This window comes from Erpetoichthys calabaricus, chromosome 3, assembly GCF_900747795.2.
Source record: "Erpetoichthys calabaricus chromosome 3, fErpCal1.3, whole genome shotgun sequence".
NCBI lineage: Eukaryota > Metazoa > Chordata > Cladistia > Polypteriformes > Polypteridae > Erpetoichthys > Erpetoichthys calabaricus.
In genome coordinates, this window is record NC_041396.2 from 274680943 (window position 1) to 274702550 (window position 21608).

At 36.0% G+C, this 21608-nt stretch overlaps 1 protein-coding gene across 2 annotated transcripts in view; it reads left to right on the plus strand.

Moving 5' to 3' along the window:
* The first annotated feature begins 203 nt into the window (after window positions 1-203).
* The window catches only part of LOC114648972 (claudin-15-like), a 29236-nt gene continuing 7831 nt past the window's right edge, over window positions 204-21608 (plus strand). The window contains exon 1 of one of the 2 annotated variants that reach the window (XM_028798336.2): window positions 204-521. In XM_028798336.2, the coding sequence (XP_028654169.1) occupies window positions 305-521 (217 nt within the window). In that variant the 5' untranslated portion in view covers window positions 204-304. Of the gene's footprint in view, window positions 522-20668; window positions 21511-21608 lie in introns of those variants that run through there. The other variant, XM_028798337.2, reaches the window with a different exon arrangement.

Genomic DNA, 21608 nt, shown 5'->3' on the forward strand with positions numbered 1-21608 from the left:
TACAATGGTTTACAGGGTGCACAGATTGTAAATGCCTTTACATTTGATTAGTTCACATTAGCTTCAAAGCCCACTTTTAGCGTTATATATTAATCTTTTGCAATGGGATGTTCCGCATGTCCTTAGTGTTGCCGCCTGATTGTACATTGAACTCTACTCAAGTCACTCCCCTTCACAACGCCAGCTGCTGTTGAGTGTCTCTGTTTTTATTAAGTGTCGCTCATCTGTGAGCGCAGCACTGTCAGTAGCGCGATCGGGAGTGCCAAGCTATCGACTTGTAAAGAGGTGCACATCGGGAATCAGCATGAACGCCGCCGTGGAAGCGCTCGGTTTTTTCTTAGGGTTCATCGGCTGGGTGTTATTTGGCGTAACACTGACTAACAGTTACTGGAAAGTTTCTTCAGTAGACGGCACCCTGATCACTGCAACCATTGTATACGAGAACCTGTGGATGAACTGCGGGTTGGATTCCACGGGTGTCCACAACTGCCACGAATTCCCATCCATGCTGTCCCTTTCAGGTACGCGCCCCAACTGCGACCACATCGCTGACTTTTACTTTGTTTTCAAAAAATTACATTATGTGATTAAACGTATAATTGTAGGATTTATGACCTAAATATAGTATATAATAGGCTATGTGTGTGGGATTAATCAGAACCCCGGAGTCTTATACACGAACAAGATTCATTTTCAAATATCTGGAAATTGGAGGTGCCTTTTTTATCTTATAACTTCTAAAATATGACCAAAACTTCATACATTACGATGTTGTTCTGTTGTATAATTTTAACGCCTTCCTTAAAAATCTCATTATTTTATAAATGTATAAGCAATGAAAGCCGAACAAGCTGGATCAACGTTATCGGATCTTAAAATCTTGTTTAAACTGACTTTTAAAACGCATTTAGTTGCAGTTGTTTCTTTCTGCCAGGACTATAACTTAAAACTTATGTCGTGTAACTTTTTTTCTTTCTTTCTTTCTTTCTTTCTTTCTTTCTTTCTTTCTTTCTTTCTTTCTTTCTTTCTTTCTTTCTCAATCACTTAAACACGAATATCAAATCAAAATTAGATTGTTACTTTGTAACATTACGTATGAATATCTATTCTGCAGCCGATTTATTTTATCTGTAAAACATATGTCTCTAAAATATATTTTAAAGTTTTTTGTTTTGTTTTTTGTTTAACTTTTATTAAATCTCTCCCGTTCAACCAGTTTCCAGTTCGAAAGTTAATTACTGAATTTATAAATATGCAGACTATTATGAATATTCTCTGTAATGTTATATTAATAATTAGTGTGCTATAGCTGTATCGATTCGATAGGCAGCTGTGGATTCCTGATGAGTAGGTCTGGCACGTCTTCTCGTGTTTTGCTAACTTTGGCAGAATCTGATTTCCCCAGCTTTGCCTCGTTCATCTGCCCCTATGCACAAAGCTGGCGAGATGAAAGGTAGTTAATACCTAATATTAACCTAATTTTAATCGTCATTTTAATTCAGAATACGTTCTAGATACTGTATTTTTACTTTCCGCTGTATAGAATATTTCAAGTAAAATTGTGTTTCTTTTCTTGCTTAAAAAAATTACCGCCGATAAATTTTCATCAGTTTATATACAGTTTACTATACAGTTTAGGATCGTAGCGTACCGTAGGCTGACCGATCCACGCCAGGTGCAAAGCTGCGATTGGCCATAGAGGGGCGCCAGTCATTTGCAGGGCGCACCATAGCACTGTCATTTATTTGTTACCATATCTGAGTCACCAATTCACCGAATTCTGATGTAGTTAAAAACATACACGAGAAGAGCTTAAACATGTGCCGAAATTAAAATCCAACTCTTCGGAGCTGGTAATATTCTTCAATGCAAACTATTTACAAAGTGTAGTTGAGGGGTCTTCATCCCCGATCGTGGTGCACTACTCTGGGAACAGGTTTTCATTTTAACCCGTTTCTTAATTATTGAATTAGTGACCAGTTTTTGCTGCTACTTAACTTCTTTGCTCTTCATTGTAATTGTTTTTTAAGTTTCTTTCTCTTAAATTGCTTCATTTTTTTTCCTTAAACGGCACCTAAACAGAAATGAGATATGAAGTGAGCCGAGAGATGACCTGCTTAGTCAGTGCCTCAAAGTCCAACCAATTTCACCCCAACTAGTTTCCTTACTATAAGCTGATTCTTATTGTTTATTAAACCCGTTATTTAATTCCATGGCTGGTTGGTGCTCTCATCAGAAGACATTTCCAAAACCGATGATTTTCTTTTTTCTAAGAGCACTGTCAAATTGTTTTGTGTCCCTGAGCAGATCAACATGTCTGAGACCTTCGTCTTTCTTTATTTTCAGGTATTGTATAATGGGCACAGGTTAGCTGGTCATATGTTGCCTTGTTTTGTATCTCGTTATTGTTTGTCTGCTAATTAAGAAAAAAGAAGCGATTAAGGAGTCTGAGTTTTAAATAGCAAGTCAATTAAAATGAAGGCAAAATAAGTTAATTATCAGAAAAAAAACATGCTAGTAGTTTAAAAAATGGTTAGAATGAAAATCTGGAGCTACGCCGGGGCCAAAGCTGGAGACCTCTGGTTTAATTATAATTGATATTAAATGGTCTGCGGTGGGTTGGCACCCTGCCCGGGATTGGTTCCTGCCTTGTGCCCAGTGTTGGCTGGGATTGGCTCCAGCAGACCCCCGTGACCCTGTGTTCGGATTCAGCGGGTTGGAAAATGGATGGATGGATGGATGTTAAGAATTTCTTTAAAGTGCATAGAGTGGTAACGAGGAATTTGAGGTTAATGTTACAATATGTTACTAAATACATTTAACGAAAAAAAAGAAAACATCTAAAAAGTAATAAGACACCACGTATAGACAGCACCAGGTAAAATATTCGAGTGGCACAGAAATCCAGTTAATTATACTGGAATAATTCCTTATTTATGGCACAGCTTGTAGGAGATAGCGGTGCCTTGTTGAACCCGTGCGTCCTTCGACTTCCGACCTGGATGTGTTGTGGATGGAGTCTGCGAGTTTCCTCGCACATTGTAAAGGATTTAAGAACACAAGAAGTGTGGCAAACGAGCGGAGACCATTCAGTCTATTAGGCTCTTTTGTGTAGCTACTAGTAACAGCTAAGTTGTCCCAAAGACAGTAGATCGTTTTTGATATATTTAAAGACTTAGCACTGAGCTAAGACAACGGATTGCTTTTTTAAAAAGGCGGACTGTTTGACAAACCAAGTCAACTTTATGTTGGTCCTGATAGCGATTTATATTACTTGCTTTTAAAAATAATATAGAGAACTGTAGTTTTAGATGCTTTAATATAATAATAACAATAATAATAATGATAATAATAATAATACTTTCTCTGCATATAACTACTTTTCCATGCTCAAAGTGTTAGTATCAAGGACTGAATAAACTTGTAAGGCATTGATTCCTATAAACTAATTCATCTTGAAGTCTATCACTTAAGGAGTCCTTGCTAAAAATGATCTGCAGGCTTCACTGACAAGTCGAACATGGCCCAATATGGGTTTGTCTAGGTTTGTACCTGAGTATATCCTTTTTAGTACCCTTAGATATTTTGAAACAGTCCATTCTTTATAATGTGTGTTTAATTTGTTCATTTTTATTGCTCTGCTCCCTAATTTTCAAGAGTCTTGCTGTCAGTATTACTGTAAACAGACTGTACTTTTTTTAAGTGAATTGTAACATTCATTATTGTATCCTGGCCTTGTCACAATTATTTGTGTTTTAACAGTAATATAATTTATTAATTTTATTTAGCAATGCATGATGAAAGCAATGTTCAAAGTAAATATGAAAACAATCTACTTTAAATATATCAAGACAAGTTTACAGTGTAATTCTCACTCACCTTGAAGTATTCCTTTTAATGCATACATACTGTACAGTATATGAGTGTTCTGCTAGAATAACAGTAGACAAGCAATTTTGACTCGTCTAATAAACATGTTGACCTTCACAAAAAGATTACAAATAATAAGATAAGCTTTACTAATCAGCAATCTGGAAAACTCAATATTTGTGCAAATATTCCTCATAATCAATCTGTGTGTTAGGCCACGTTGCAGAACTTGTTTATGGACAGGGTAGTTGGGTTCACTGGTTTAGTCTGTGCACTTTGTGAAAACAGTCTGGTGATTTATACATTAATGGATTCACTTCTTTTTATTAGTAATTTATCAGGAAAATGATTCTGTTAGTGTTCAGGATGAATACTGTAAGATGGTGCAGAATAATTTATGTGTATTTGACCTACACTGGTATTAACCTTTCAGAATATTGCCAGTCACTTACAAAGAGCATTCACCATATGTACTGTTACTTATATTGTTACATTTCTGTACATAGCAGTGCAGATAGCCAGAGTATGTCTCAGTTCAAGTAATGTCTGATATTAATTTCTAAAAATAGACATAAATAAGCAAATTGAAATACTCTGAAAACATAAGCACAGATTTCCGTGCAGCTTGGCCTTGCTGCCCCAGGGGGTTTAATCACAAAGCAAAATGGAATATTTGTGCTGGTGTGGAGAAACTAGATTGAGGTGTCGACCACCAAACAAAAGACAAACCTTCCACATGTGATGAGTATGCAGAGCATTGTGTATTGTGTTTTAACCTTCTCCAAAATAAATGTGTATGTCAGTTTCTATCTCTGTAGAGACACACTTCTACCCTTACTGGTGACTGACCCACTGTGAGTGTCACCAGTGAGGTAGACTAGTGTTAGCTGGCTCGTTGAGAACACACACTGGAAAAAGTAAAAAGATAGGAAAATAATTTCAGCTCAAAGAAATGTAGATTTATGTGCAAATTGGTGAAGTATAGATGAGGCATAGTTAATACCATAAACATTACTTCATTTAAGTCATTATTAGAGGGTAGAATTCATTTGAGATACTTTATTTTACTTTCCACTGCAAATAGCATTTCTACAAAATTAATTTTGTTTATCTTCTTGCTTTAGAAAAGAATTACCACTGAAATCCTTTAGTCAGTCTTATAGTCTGCTTAACTCCAGTTTAGGATCACGTAGTGCCAACACCTACCCAGCAGCACCAGATGCAAACCTGCAGTTAGTCCTAGAGGGAGGATAGTCAATTGCAGGGCACACACCTTAGTATGCTACCATATCTGAGTCACTAATTCACACAACGTGCATTTCTTTGAGATATAGGAGGAAAATCATAGAAAAACCCACAAAGAATTTAAAAGTAGCATGCGAACAGGTAGTGTCTGAGCTTAATTTGAACATGTACAGCACTTCTAGCCACTGTGCCACACACTGGTGATATTCCTCACTGCAAACTATTTATAAAGTTTAAGCATATTTAAAACCATCAGGTACCAAGACACATACTTTCAGGTTTTTTTTAAACAAAGCTTCTACATTTCACAAATTCAGATTATGACTTGTAGGGTAGGTTTTTGCAGCCTTAGTCAATTATTAAATTATTGTCTAAATAAAAGTGAATTGTGTTAAGCAGCAGTCATTCTGTTCTACTTGTATTGGACAAATAAAATATCTACACTTAAAAAGAAAGTAATTTTATGTGTCGTCATCCATTAGTTCGTCCATTTTGAAACCCACTTAATCTACTTCAGTGCCAGTTTTCCATTGGGTACAATGCAGTAATCATGCCATCTCCAGAAATAACATAAAGTTACGATCTTCATGTTCCAATGAACTTGTACAAAGCACTGAACATTAAGAGACAAGTTGATTGTCAATGGTACATAAAGAATACACTAGTCAAAAATCAACTTTGTGGCTGTAAAAGTCTTTATAAGGATGAAGTTATTAGTGTCCAGATATGGGCTCTCATCTCAATAACAACTGTTGATTTAACAGTTAATATCATGTCATATCTGTATTTGTACAGTATAAACAACATCAAACATAGATGTCTTATACAGTATATCCGCATGTCCACCTAAATATGAGCAAATAAATTCAACTTTACTGTTTGCCAAATCCTCAGTAGGGCCTTGAACTCTGAATTTTAAATGTCTAAGCCAGCATATGTCACGCAGCTGTTCCCTCTTCCTCATTAGATAGCATTGGGCAATAAATATCTCAAGAAAATGTCTTACCATGTATGAAACTGCAATCAATAGCAAAGCCGAAAGTCCAAAGGAAACAAATGCAGATATCGGATCTCACAAACAACGTCAATAAAGGAAAAACAAACCAGGAGACAGAGTGTCTTTGTTCTGCTTTTTGCAGGTTCTCAATAAGATGAATAAACAACAAATCTACTGTTAAAAATATGGTCCCATCCATTTTCTTCCTTTACAACAAACTAGCTGAACTTTAACAATTACAGCAGCAGAAAATTCATTATCACCAAAGGGCATTTAGGGTGAAAGTGTAGCAGTCTCACAAGGTATAATATTCTGCCTCTTACTACATCAGCCTACGTCAGTTCTTTTAGATGTAACTGATCAGAGTGTGCAGCAAAGATAAAAAGCTGTTGCCAACAATACATAAGCTGGTAGTTTTGAGAATGGAAAGGCAATGATGGCAAAACTGTTCACAGGATTCCACGTCTTGCAGTTTTTGTGATAAAGTGCTCACAGTCAATGGGCCAGAATGTACAGTATTTGTTGTCTTCAGCTGAGTCTGGGAATCTTACTGGGGTTTAAAGTAATATGAAGTAGAGGTGAATGTGTCCTTGACTACTCCCTAAAGTTCTTTGGAAACAAAACAGATTATACTGTATGCATGTAAGATGACGTATCTTCAGGGTACTATCATAAGGTATGTGACTGCTCCATCATTCAACACAGTGAATCAACAATTCAAATTTAGGTTGTTGTCATCAAGGCGTAATTATCTGATACACTGTAGTTTCTTGACATTATACAGACTATAAGCTAAGTTGTGTAAACATGTACTTTACCACACACATTGTGTAATGGATGGCCAGATGGAACCAGCCTCCTGACCAGTTTGTATGTTTTGTGTCCATGGACAACCCCAACAATGGATAGACAAGGGAAGAATGACAATGAGAATTGCATGTTCCCTCAGGGTATAAGATGGCAGTGTCCTGGGGTTGGAACACCCATGTGTATACCAATAAGGAAATACAGTATGTGTATTGTAATCTCAAGGCACAACCCTCCTGAATTCCAAAGATGCTGCCAGGGTGCACTGCTCAGAATAAGCATCCCCAGAGTCCTGGATACCCAAGTCCGAATGATGATGCTTATTCCTAGGAGGACCCCTAGCAGCACCCATGGCATCTAGCAGGGTTGTGATTTGGGACTGTCATGCCCAGGATGCCCTACTGGTATTCACATGGGTGTTTCATCCCCAAGATAATACCACCTGGCAGTTTGAGGGAGCATGCAGTTCTGCTAGCCATTCTCCCCCTGTCCATACATTTTACAAGGGTTTCAAGTGGACATGAAATCCACCAACCTGGCTGGGAGGCCATTCATTACCACTGTTAATTTCCTTTAACCCCCCCATCCATTTCATCTCATTTTCTTATTTTACTTTCTTCCTGTTATATTTTCATAATCCGCACCAGAATACAACTGATGACACTTCAAACATACCTCACCATGCCTATATCGAGTCCTCATCCTCTGTATATATCATATGTAGACCGACTGTTGCAATTTGGGCACAGAGAACTACTTCCAACATGGAGAGATGAGAGCCACTTGTGATGCTATTTTAAGACAAGGTCAAGACAAAGAAACAGAAAGGCATAGAATGCAGAGATATCTCTACAAAAGCTACAGTCAATAACTGATTGGTCACAAAACCGTACATGAATTAGTAGATAGACATGCGTGTGACTTTACTGCATCTACCAGACCCAAAAATTATCCACATTTTATTTTCATTCTTTAGTCAGCACTCTATTGAGAACACAACTGTCTGAGCTTGAAAAACGTGGCTACAATAGATGATGAAAGATGATGAGATATATCCAAAAGGGAAAGAAGGTCATTCATTTATTAGTAAAATTCAACCAAAAGCTGTAATTGGGGGTGTATTTAAAATTACAGATTTTTAGGTCAAATAAGATAAATGCAATCAAAATCAATATGCAAAGCAAAGGAACAGAGAGACAAAAGAAAGACATGACAAAGTGAATGCCTGAAGACAAAGGCCAGGATCCTGCTTACTTTATGGTAACTGCCAGATAATTGCAGCTGCCATGATTCTGTAAGTGCGAGGCACAAGGCTGTGGTGGTGGTGAGGGCATTCAGGGGTGTGGTATACTTGTAACTAAGTGTGGGCAAAGTATTAGAAAAGACAAAAGTGGAAAAAAAAAACAGTATAAAATGGCAAACCAACATTAATTGCCCAAAGAACAAACAAAAAAAAAAGCTTAACATGAAAACTGAGTCCCAACGACTTATTGCTTTGAGCCTGTTAATTAAAATTAAAACTAACCACTGGCATCGAGGACAATTATAAGGCACAAGACAAGTATTCATTTTAGCATTTGCCGAGGAATTATTAAAGATGCAGTGAAATTTCTCTATATAAGGATCATTAAAAAGACGTCTCGGGTTTCAAAACATTATTACTGTAACATAATTTTTTCTGTAGAAAATCTAATCTAATGCTTACATGTAAATACAGTGCTCATTGCTTTATAAAAAGAATACAACAGATAAATGCAAAGTGCACACACTTAAATGCAAAATGTTAGTGATGCCATTCCAGTTATTTAGCATCTGTCTTAGTTCTGTGATGAAAGCACTTGCTTACCCAGAATACTGCTTGTTTTCCTGCTGGTAATCGACTCTTTTCCCAATTCTCAAAATTGTCTTGAAACTGGCAATTTGTGTGAGAGCTCATATATGAAGTTATGCTGAGTCACATGACAGGATTCATTCAGACAGGGCCATAAATCTATTCATAGATGGTAATATCTCAAAAGTGGAACAATTAATATAAAAATAATGAATAAACTATTTCTCTTGGTTAGGTTTTTTGCTAATGTTCCCAGACAGTGTGAACTAGACACACACAGATCTTTATTATCCCTGGTTTTTTTTTAGTTACATTAATATGGCCATTTTGGCAGAAGGTTGGCTTAAATTAATTGTAATGTATCCAGCCCCAATGTAATTTTAATCATTTAATGCATTGCAATTTCTTCTTTGAATGGATTTAGAATTTCCTTCCTTTTTTGTGAAATTTTATGACACCTGTCTAAAAGTTCTTCTTTGCTGTGTCGGTTTAATAATTCACTTAATTCACTTTATTAGTTAATATACCAATTGAGATGGTTGAGGTTATTCATGTTTGAGGAAATGGCTATTGTTTTATGACAGGAAATTCCTTGGTTACAAATTCATAGTTCTAAAATAAGGTTTGGCCTGTGGAGAACTACATGTGTGGCTAGGGTTCTTCAATCTAAATATGCCTAAATTAAATATTAGTTTTAATTTTTATATTTTGTACCATATTGTAATTTAAACCTCCTAGACTGTAAAGGAAGTTTTGAAACTGTCTTATAGAATTTCTCTGTGATCCTGAGCTGAATTAGAATGGATGAAAGGATAGATGGATAAAAAAAAAATCTAAAACCGTTAAGCAATGTTAACAATTACATTTCTATATCAGATACTGAAAGTTCACCTTTCCTGTGCAGATTTGTACTGGTGCGTCTTTAAGCATTTGTATTTTTATTGTATATTCATAAAACATGAATTTTACTTTAATGCAAATAGCCAACAACAAAGTGTGTTATGAAGAATACAAAAAATCAGACTGACAAAAATCCAGTCACTTTTGCCACAATTACTGAATCAACAGTTGTAAAATGCAACTCCCATACCATGTCTGACTGTTGTGCAAAGGAAAAATGCCAAAAACATCACTTGTGTCACACTGACATGTGGTAACCATAACAAACAGAGCTGATCTCTTCAACAAAGTTAAGCTGTACTGATAAAATTTGATTGTTTTAAAAATTTCCTTTGCTCTTAGAAGTCAGACATTTTTCTTTAGTTACTGTGTTTTTGTTACCAAGTCTGTGAAGTACACAGTACTCTTCATTACCTCACTTGTCATTTTTAATAATAATAATAATATTATTATTATTGTTGTTGTTGTTGTTATTATTGTATAGGGTCATTACAGTCATGTGTAAACAGTACAGTGAAATTCTTACCTTGCATGTGCTGATCAAATGTCACACATTGGATCTCTCCGCTGCCATTATTAATGAGTAGTACAATCTTACCTCAAAACTGCAGTACTGCTTGCTTGTAAAAATCTCTGAACCTGGGTTAGAACACTATCCACCATTAGGAGACATGCAATACTAAGTTTCATTCAAATGATGATTACACTAAGCTGTATTTATCACTAAGACAGATTAATATTTCTCCCGTTCACCTGTCATTACATGGTACACAAGGAGAAGCTTGCATGATGCCTTACTTACCAAGTGAAACTCACGAAGTAGTGAAAGAGGACAGTACAATAGTAATAGTAATGGCGGGTGTGGTGCTCAAGGCATTTAAGAAAACAATAGGTCATGGGGACTGGAGTGTATCCCAGCAGCCCCAAGGGTAATATAGTAAACAGAGTTGAACAGGGCACCAGTCCAGTATCAAGGCCCACTCATATACATACCAACACTCATGCTGGGACCAGTTTGAAATCATCTAACCCGCAAGTGTTTGAAGATGCTGAGTTGACTTTTGGTAAAGTACGCATTGAGGGTGTCTTTAAACCTTTTCTGGGCCACCACAGTTTCTCTGACCTTCGTTATGCAGGAAATAAAGGACTTGTCTCAAGAGAAGGACATTCTGATACAATGACCCATCCAGTGGAGTTAGTTCTGTATACAGTAATCATGGTTGGTTGTCCTTGTCTCAAACATTACATTGGGACTGGTATTGTGATTGTTGTGACTGAAACAAAGAATCTTCTAGAAGGAGTGCTGATGAAACCTCTCAAAAGCTTTTACATGGCAACGGTAAGTAGTGGAAGTCTCACTGCTGTACAGGTAAGTGAGTTGTGACACACGCAGCCTTACAGTCCTTTAGTTCATTTTGTTCCTTATTTTTATGGTTCTCAGGGACATGATGGAATAATTTCTAAGGTGATTCTGGCACCTCTGAAGCCATGTTGAACATCCTCCTCAAGATTAAGGTCATTGTCATGTGACTATAGTACATAGTGTACATAGTACAAGGAAGTTCTTACTCGCAAGTCTCCTTGAAACAGCTGACAGTAATACAGTACTGTTAAGACACATGAATATATACAATACATACAATGCAAGTATTTCTTTTATATATCATATACACATTTACTATGCTTGTTATGTTACAATATTTGTATTATGATTGGCTGTTGAGTGATTAGCATGGACTCAAGTCCTAACCAGGGGCATTTTAGTAATACTGACTGAATAGGTGCAGATCAATCCACAAAAAGTTTTTGAGAACAGAAACTCTCATAAGTACTTTCCAATCAAGCCATTCAAATCAAATTGCACACTGCTCTGAATCAGCCATTTTAGAGTGAGTTGGATTGCTGTACAAGATCACAATTTAGAGTTGCCAAAATCCATGCCTTGAGAGATTACAAGTGGCAGTTCAGAATTAGCTGATGCAATTCATTTAAATATTTAAATAAAGAGATGGGGCTGTTTTTACATTTGGTTCTTTTTAAGAATGTACTACAGTAACAAAACCTAACATAACAACTGTAGCCTATGATCATAAAAAGTAGAAGTGAACTTTAATACAAACCTGATGTTTCTGTTTGGAACATAAAACCTAAAGCTGGTAAATCATCAATGTATTTGCAATATCAAGGAAGAGAGATAAAAGAACATTAAGCCCTGACAGACCGTCTGGCAAAGCTGCCAACATTCTCTGCACTATTAAATAATGTGTAAAATGATACTAATGGGGTAAATCTAACAGCTCACAATAATACAAATGCAACATTTTCTTTAAAAAGCAAAAAGGAAAAGAAACTCAATGTATTTATTTGCACTCGCTCTTAACAAAACGTAACCATGAAAAACAGAATATAACAAGTCTGCAGATGCTGAGTTATTAAGTCATAAAATCATAGTGTTTAGTAAGAATAAGTCCAAAGGTCAGCAATAGAAAGAGATGGAAAATAACTCTACAGAAAGGGAGTGTTAGAATTCAAAGGATATGTTTTGTGACCTGGACCTTTTCACGCAATAACTCTTGAGAATTCAGCAGAAGGTTTAATGTTAATAAGTCTCCCACTCTTCAAAAAAGAATCCATTTAAATTTTAAAAGTTGCTCCAATAATTGCAGTACAGAGAAAAAAATTTCTTCATGTTGCTCTTTGCGTTTCATAAACATCTACTCTCATTGCTCTTTTGATATTCTCTGTAAACTGTCTAAATTCAAATGATTCAAAGAACAGTCAATTTCATAACAAGCAGGTGTCACAGCAAAATCTAAAGTGTATCTAGAGTTCCACTCTTTCCACATATCACACTCTAAAGCAGGGGTTGCCAACTCTGGTCCTGGAGGACCACCGTGGCTGCAGGTTTTCGTTCTAACCCTTTTCTTAATGAGTGACCTGTTTTTGCTGCTAATTAACTTCTTTTGAACTAATTTGAATTGACTTGAAGACTCGGACCCCTTCATTGTTTCTTTTTCCTTAATTAGCAGCCAAACAATATTGAGATACAAAATGAGCCAAAACAACTGGTGTCCATCACACAATATCTGAAAATAAAGAAAGCTGAAAGTCTCAGGAATATCAGTCTGCTGAGGTCCACAAAACATTTTATCAGTGCTAGAAAAGAGAAAATCAACAGTTTCGTAAATGTCTGCTACTGCACCATGAAAGCAGCAACAAGCCACAGAATTAAAGAACGGGCTTAATTAACTACAAGAATCAGCACCTCATTAAGCAGCTGGTTGGAGTTTGAGGCACTTGGCTTAGCTGGTCTTCTCTTGGCTCCCTCACTTCATATTTCATTTCTCTTTGGGTGCCATTTAAGGAAAGGAATGAAGCAATTCAGAAAAACAATGAAGAAATTTAGCGGAACAAATCTTAAAAGAGAAGTCAATTAAAATGAATTCACAAGAAGTTAATTAGCAGCACAAACAGGGCACTCATTAAAAAAAAGGCTTGAATGAAAACCTGCAGCCATGGTGGTCCTCCAGGTGACCCCTGCTCTAAAGGGTTACTTTAAAACTACAAGAATTCATTTAACACAAGCAATTATGCTATGTGGAATAAAATCTAAAAAATATTGATGGGTAAGAAATTATAAAACCTTATGGTTGTGTGGTTGACATATTGGGTGTAATAAAAAAAATAACATGTTTAAGACAACATAACATTTTTAAACCTGCTTAATGTTCTTTAGGGTGTCACTAGGACATGGAGCATATCCCAGCAGCACTTGACACAAGGCAGGAAAGAGGACTGCACAGGATGCCAGTCCTTTGTAGGACACACTAATGCATGCTCATGACCCAGCCATTTTGGATTCATTAATCTAACTAGCCAGCTTTTGGGGAGAAAAAAGTCCTATTGACACAAGGAGAGTGCAGAAACTCTACAGTCTTAGCAATACCCATTCTTCAATGGCATTTTATAGTCATTTACTATGTTGTGTGGTTCCTTGTAGAACTATTGTTTGATAAAGCACCACTTCATTCTGTTGGTGTAATGTTTTTACTCAATGCTTCATTAGTACTAAACTATTTTTCAAATCATAATTAATTTTAAACAGTTCCAGTAGAATAAATAATGTTCTTTACTGATGTTCCTTATTTTGTATTTCAAATATTGTAATGGCAAACCTTCTGCTTTAAAAGAAAAATACTTTAATGAAATACAGTAGTATCAACTCCAGTTATTAGCAAAAAATAAATGTTAGATGCTGCTGGAATACGTTCTGGCTCAGCCATCCTAAAATGGATTAACAGGTTTGAACATAAAAGGGTGAATTGTTCACGTTGCTTATGATGATATCACTACCTTGACCGTTTTCACTTTTTAGAAGAGTTTCATTTACGTCGACTCAGATTTAATATGACAATGTACATTATACTTGATTAATGTCCAGTCATGTAGGAAAAGGATTTAAACCCTGCAAATAAATGAAATTGAAAAGATGTCGGAAATGTAATATGTGCAGTTTTGAAAAGTTCAAATAGGTTTAACCAGTTAACAAAATATGCACATCTCTATTATACAAGAGAAAAATCAGCCTACCTGGAAAAAAATCCACTGAAACACAGGGAGAATATTCAAGCATGACATTTACAATATACAGTAATTCCAACTCAGCACTGTAGAGTTGTGATGTTCTCTCTTAAAAATAATGGTTCCTTAATGGTTGTGTGGTCCCTCGTAAAACTATTACTTGACAAAGTGCCATTTCATTCTGGGATGGGTTCTTTGCGTATAAAATTGGTTCTTTGTGATTTGAAAAATTTCCTAATATGAAGAAAAAAAATAAAATCTTTAACGTATGGTAGACTGTCTTGCAGGACACTAGCAATTTAAGAAAATCTGGACTTGTATGCAGCAAGAGTCATTTTTAAAACCATGACCCATTGGTATTTCACAAATGTGTTACCATTTATTCAGGGTTATTTACTGTATGGAGCCTAATGCAAATCTAAATACATAAAGGTTCTTTCTGGAACCTTCATGTGGATGGGAGTTTTGACAACCAAAAACAGTTCCCCTATGGCATCGCTCTGAAGGACCACTCTGGCATCTTTATTTTTAATAGTGCTGTACTTCTAGCCACCACACTTTGCTGCTAGTAATACAAAATGAATAAATGTTGCAAGAGTACTTAATAGTATATAACAAAGATGCCTTTACCCCCATGCCGATAGCTTTTATAGAGATTATTGGAAAGGCAATATATGGAAAAGATGATCCGCTGTGACATCCCCTAATGGGAGCAGCCAAAAGAAAAAGAGGAAGATGGGTGAGGCAATACAATTCATATAGTTTCCATCACTCATGTTTACTGATACATCTTTTTTGAGCAGTGAAAATGTTAAATATGATTTTTTTTAATAGTTTGAATGCCTAACCAGCATCCACTTTAAATTAACTTAAAATAAGCATTACAAATTATTTTAATTGATTTCAACACATCTTCTCTATTCTGACCCAACATGCTTCTTGGAAAAGCAAACTTATTGAGAATACTTAATTTAGTTCTAACAGTATTTTTTTTATTACGATGATCTCAATACGTTTGTATCAAGGAAGGCAAGTGAGTGAATCCCTGTTCTGATTTGAAACTCTTGTTTGTTTAATTCCAGTCAGTCATTCCCAGACCTGTTGAGTCCAAACGCTCCCACCGTGCAGTTCCTATGCTTCACCTGTGGTAGAGGGGCAATTGTCACAGTTAAATGTCAAGGCATGTCAGCATTTATCTTGCAGAACAGGATGTACAACGAATTTTGCAGTAGTCAGATGTGCTTTATTCGGCCTAGAACAGAATGTTCCAGTGTTTCACTTTTTATTTTTCAGACTTTGTACAATTTACAATCTTTGAGATGTTGATAGATGTTATTAATAATCTTAATGACTGAATCATTTGTATGTATTATGATTTACAACAGTTTGAGGTGCTCTGTGTTCTGAAGAAATTCATCAAGCATAAAATACATTTTTCATTTCTAAGCACATGCAGTGCACTGTATATATTAATATGTTTGAACGTCATAACATTAAGAACTGTTTCCTTGGACTTAAACCATTCGACTATTTTAGGTATCAACTTATACAAAACACAGACAGCTAAGATGCCTTAACTTAAAATAATGAAATGATTATCTCTTTCACAATCCAAATGCTTTAATCAAATATATTTATGTAGTCCACCTTCTGTAATTGAGAATCTATCATGGTTTTCATTAATGTGTTTGTTTTCTGCACCTACATTTTTGAAAATAAAGGTGCCACAGTAGTTCTTCAGAGCGCTGCCATATAGGAGAATCATTTGTGGTTTTTAAAGACCCATCCACATGTAGGTTCCAGAGAGAACCTTTATTTATTTAGATCTGTAACAGGTTCCATACAATTAATAGATAATAGAAATACCAATGGGCTTGTGATTTACTTCAGGTTTTCTTACTCTGTTAATATTCTGCTAGGTAGCCTTTACCATACATTGTAGATTTTACCCTTCCTATAATGAAATGGTCAATCAATAGCTCCATGAGGAACCACACAACTCAGTAAAGTTCCATAAGGTGTCATTAAAGAACACATTATTTTTAAGAGTGTATTTTCTCCATGATACCAAGACAACAACAGTAGCAATGATTATTTATTTGTTTTTCATTCATTGGTTAATTGAAGGAATTAACTATTTCTCAGACTTGCATCTAAGCGCCCTTGCTTATTAAAAGTCAATGGGCTGTGGAGCAGATTTTTGTTTGTCTGCAACTGTTTAGGTTAGTGAAACAAAAATCTGATTTACGACTATTGGAAAGACAAACATTTGCAGAACTGTGATTTTGATTCAAAAACAAGTACATGTATCAAACTATACATAATCGTTCACTTGGATAAGTTAATTGCAGCAATTAGTGAAACTTTCTTCCTTCCTCTTAACACTATAGATAGACTAAATAATATGATCACATCTTTCCATTCCGGAACTATTATCTACAGTTTATCAATTTATTTAAAGTAACGGAAGTGTACTCATATCAGATTTAGTTCATCATAAACCACTGTACACTGTTTACAGTTCATGCAAAACATGTTTTCTTCAATTTTGTCATTGATAAGAAGCTATTAAAAACAACTTAAAAATGAAAGTGTGGCGTGCGGTATACTGCAGTGTAAGCGCAGTACAGTAATCTGCGCATGCGCTTTATATGAAGGCAAAGACTGGCAGTATGAGCGCATTTCAAATGTTCGGAAACAGACTTTCAATAACAAAATCTTCAGTAGGTTTGAAATTATAAGAAATATGTTTTATTGTAGCCTTTAAGGAACATAAAACCTATACTCGCATACATTTTCAAGTAAACTCTCTTATAATCCAGTATATTTGCAAAATTGGACGCATGACTAAACCCCACTCAGAACTCCCTCTCAAATACGACAATATTTAGGTTAACGCTGAATTCATTTTAATGAACAAAACACACACGTCTATTGTTCGTGATGGAAGAAAATCGGGGTACTCAAGAGGGAAAAACACGCTGTCACGCACGTTTAAACTCCATTACTTATGTACGTTTCAACCAAATGCCTCAGATTTTATACTATTTTCATGCACACTGTTCAACGGATTGACGTTTAAGCAACTTGAAATAATATCCGCTTTCTAAAAATGAAATCACGTAATATATGAATCATAAGCAAATTCTCTGACAGAATATCGTCATTTTATTCTTAATACCGGACACTGCTTCCAGGAAAAGGTAAATGCTAAAATAACGCAAATTGCGCATGCAAGAATGAAAAGATGGATTTCTGTGTTTTTATGGCTTTATACAAAATTGCATTATAGGAGGATATGATGAAGGTTCAAGAGAGTAAGTGTCCATTAACAGGTTGTCCCTGTTTGGTCAAGTATTTCTGATTCACCCAGTGAATAAGTTTGATTTTCTCCAGAAATTCGGATTATCTGTATAAAAAAAAGTAGAAGAAGAAGTTATCTTAAATAGCTGCAGTAAATTAACACAAATGAGTGTGTGCGTAACCATTGATTGCATTTTCAGCTCGTCTGAAGATAGTACTGTATAATAATTCATTTTATGAAGTGTTTTTCATGTAAAATTAGGCTATGATGTCTCCTCTTCTGATCACATGTAGTAGTCGTATGTGTAATCACTGGTAACATGCATGGTGATTTTTTCTTCATTATTTGACTTTGATTTTTTTCCTCTGAAAGGATAGAAGCAATGCAAGAAATACCAGGGAAGAAAGGCATCCCGGGACCATCATTTCTTTACGATACACATCCCAGACATTTTCTGTTTTGAAGGTTTAGGTTTTCAAAAGCTTTGAAGGAAGGAATTTTTAAAACCACCACCTCCAGCATTACATCATTATAAACAGAAGGAAAACAAGTCAAATATTGCTAAATTAAGGAATTTCTTTAGAGTTAAATGGCTTGCTTACTTTCCCACGATTTTCATTCTGTTCCTGAAATAAACATGCAAAACATGTTTTCTGTCATTCGTTCAATCAATGGGTTTCTCAATGAGTGGCAGTTCTTGAACTATTTGATGTGGGCAGACATAAGCGCTGGTAACTCTCAGGTAACATGAGTTCCATTATCGAGTCAGTCACTGCCTGCATGGAGTTTGCAGGATCACCCTGTCTCTGTGTATGGTTTCTTCTGGTATTCCAGTTTCCTCCTGTATCTTAAACAGGTCTAGATGTATGTTTTAAATGTGATCTGCTGTCCACTGGTGTACCCTCCTTGACTGCTCTGATGCTGTGGGAATAAGCTCCTCTTCCCAATGATCCTGAAAAAACTCAGATGTGAAAATTAAATGCAGTTTAATTCAGAAATGTGTTAGAAATAGTCACTTTGACAACAGACGTTTCTATCAGAAGTTTGAATGTATTTGAGCTGTCCTAAAATCAATGATTTGCACTGTTCTTTGTTTAATTTACTTAGATTTGGTTGATGACAAAGGTAGTATAATGACAAATAATTGATGAGTGTGGTAGGATGCATTGGTCATTCCAACAATATCTGCTGATTATTTGTCCACAACTATGTTCTTCTGGACCAAAGAATACAATCTACTCAAGCAACTACTGTAGTGAAATAGAAGCGTGCCTTCTGATTTTCTTTCTTTCTTTCTTTCTTTCTTTCTTTCTTTCTTTCTTTCTTTCTTTCTTTCTTTCTTTCTTTCTTTCTTTCTTTCTTTCTTTCTTTTATGTACTGATTCAAAGCTTTGTAAGTCAAACAATTTCTTCTGGTCATGCTCTGTAGAAGGTGAGTGGATGTGGATTGAGCAGACCTCTGGTACATGAACGCTTCAGGAATGGTGAGGTAGACTTTTAAACATAATGGTTCCTTAATGGCATTTTACTGGGTTGTGTGATTCTTTGTAAAACCAGCACTTGAGAAAGAACCATTGAAATCTGTGAATGGTTCTTAATGGAACTGGCTGTTTGGGCTTTAAAAAAATGCCTGTAATATTTGGACAAAAAATAAGTATTTGATGCATAGCAGGACACCAACAGACCAAGAAACCCTTAGCCTGTATTATTTTATGAAGCAAAGGTACTTTTAAAATCAGGACGCATAGCAAATGTCTTACCATCTCTTCATCATTATCAATGGAGCCTATTACAAAAGTAAATAAATACTGTAAAGGTTCTTTCTGGAACCTTCACATGAATGGTTCTTTTTGGAACCACAAACAGTTCCACTATGGTTTTGGTCTGAAGAACCGCTTTGGCATGTTTATTTTTAAGAGTGTAGGGGTTATGTCTATTCCTAAGGCTATCTGCACTTTTCTATTAATGTCCTTTAAGTTCTGTATCAGGTAATATTTCATAGAGAAATTAAAATAATAAGTTTATGCATTATACAAGTAACAAGATGAGAACAACTAACAAATCAAATTATACAAGGAGATCAATTAAGGAAAAGAAAATGGCTTCCAATTTAGAAATTCTTTACAATCACAGGAGTACTTTAACATAAGGACTGAAAATCTTGCTTTATTTCTTAATACAAAGATGACATTTGGGTCTTTAAGCTACTTAAATACAACAGTATGGGTTTCCTACGTTATCTCTGGTTTCCTCCCACAGTCCAAAAATATGCCTATTAGGTTAATTGGTGTTACTAAACTGGCCCTATAATGTTTGGTCGGTGGGGTTTGGGGGTGCTCACCCTGTTGTGGACTGGTGTCCTGTCCATGTATTCTTCCTGACATGTGCCCAATGGATGCTGAAAAAGGCTATAGCTTTCCCTCAACCCTGCCCTGAATAAGCAGATTAGACAAAATGAATGGATGAATGGATGGTAGGATGGATGGATGGATGAATAGATAGATGGATGGATGGCTAGCCAGAGGGGTGATTTGCATGGATGGCAGAATCTAATTTTGAATTGGACAGCAATCCATCAGAGAACCCACTCATGCCCACACTCATACGCACATATGCTGGGTTTGAGATGTGACATGCATTTAATGTTCATTACCTTTTATATTCTTCTTCTTCTAATGCACAGTCTTGGAGTTTACCATAGGCAATTCACTACGTTGTGTGTATAAATGCATGAGATAAATAAAATTTGATTTGACTTGAAAGGAAAGCCCATGAAGAAACAGGGAGGTAGTATGGACTCCACACAGATGACCATAAAATGATTCAATCCCAATCTTTTTAAGCAGTGAGGCAGCTTCACTTACCATGGTACCAATAACTGCTCTAAAAGTAAAATGTTAAGTGACAAACTGCAATTGATTCTAAAATTAATTTCAAAGAATGTGTCACAAAGAACTTTTCTCATTATGGGGAATTTAAAGCCTATAACTTTTTACATGGAATGATTATTGTTACTAATATACAGAAGATAAAAAGAACAGATTGAGCTTTGGATAAACAATATTACCGAGACAGAAGTCCTCCATCCACATTTTTCCTAATCACATTTAGGGTATAGTTCTTTTTTTGTCAATTTTTTTCCCACATTGAAACATTAGCCATACAGGGAGGCTGTACAAAGCACTGGTAGGTGGATCCTAAATAACTTGTCAAAAATGAGATTAAAATGCAGGCTTCAGCTGTTGAGGCCTTGAAATGGGCTCATTTGCATTGAGGGTGTGTATTTGAAAGGATAGAAAGCCAGGGAGAGAGGATCAGACCAATGAGAAGGATTCACAGGGCAGAGACAGATAGACGGACTCAGACTGTGAAAGGGCAAAGTAGAAGGAAATCCATTAAGAGGAGTGTTCATCGAGGCAGGCAGCTACAGACGGCAGAAAACCACCTTTACTAGATTTGAGGAAAAGAAAATTTAGTGCCCTACATGGAGTGTGAATCTGGCACTTAGTAAGATATGAGGAATGAAAGACAGACATATCAGAGTAAATTGCTGACCAGCGAAGAGAGGAAACTAAAATAATATAGTATTTAAAGAACAACTATATTTATTTTTAGGCCTGCAGTCTAACTGAAACATTTGAACTGAAATCATTTCTGAGCAAACGATAAGGCAGTAGTAAGAAACTGGTCACATCGAGAATCCAGAAAGCAACTGACCCTAAGTTTATTTGACAGGCAGACAATAGCATAGACAAGAAAATGAACTCCGCTGTAGAAGCACTGGGATTACTGCTGGGGGTTATCGCTTCTTTCTTACTTGGGATTTCTCTTGGAAATTCATCCTGGAGAGTATCAACTGTGCACAATAGCGTCATTACCACAAGCACGATCTACGAGAACCTGTGGATGAGCTGCGCAACTGACTCTGCAGGTGGCTTTAACTGCTGGATGTTCCCATCGCTGTTAGCACTGTCAGGTATGCACGCAGGGTTGATTCAAGTACATTTTGCGTTTACGGTTTACAGCACAACTTGTCAGACTCTTGTATTCAAAGTGGCATACAAATAATATACG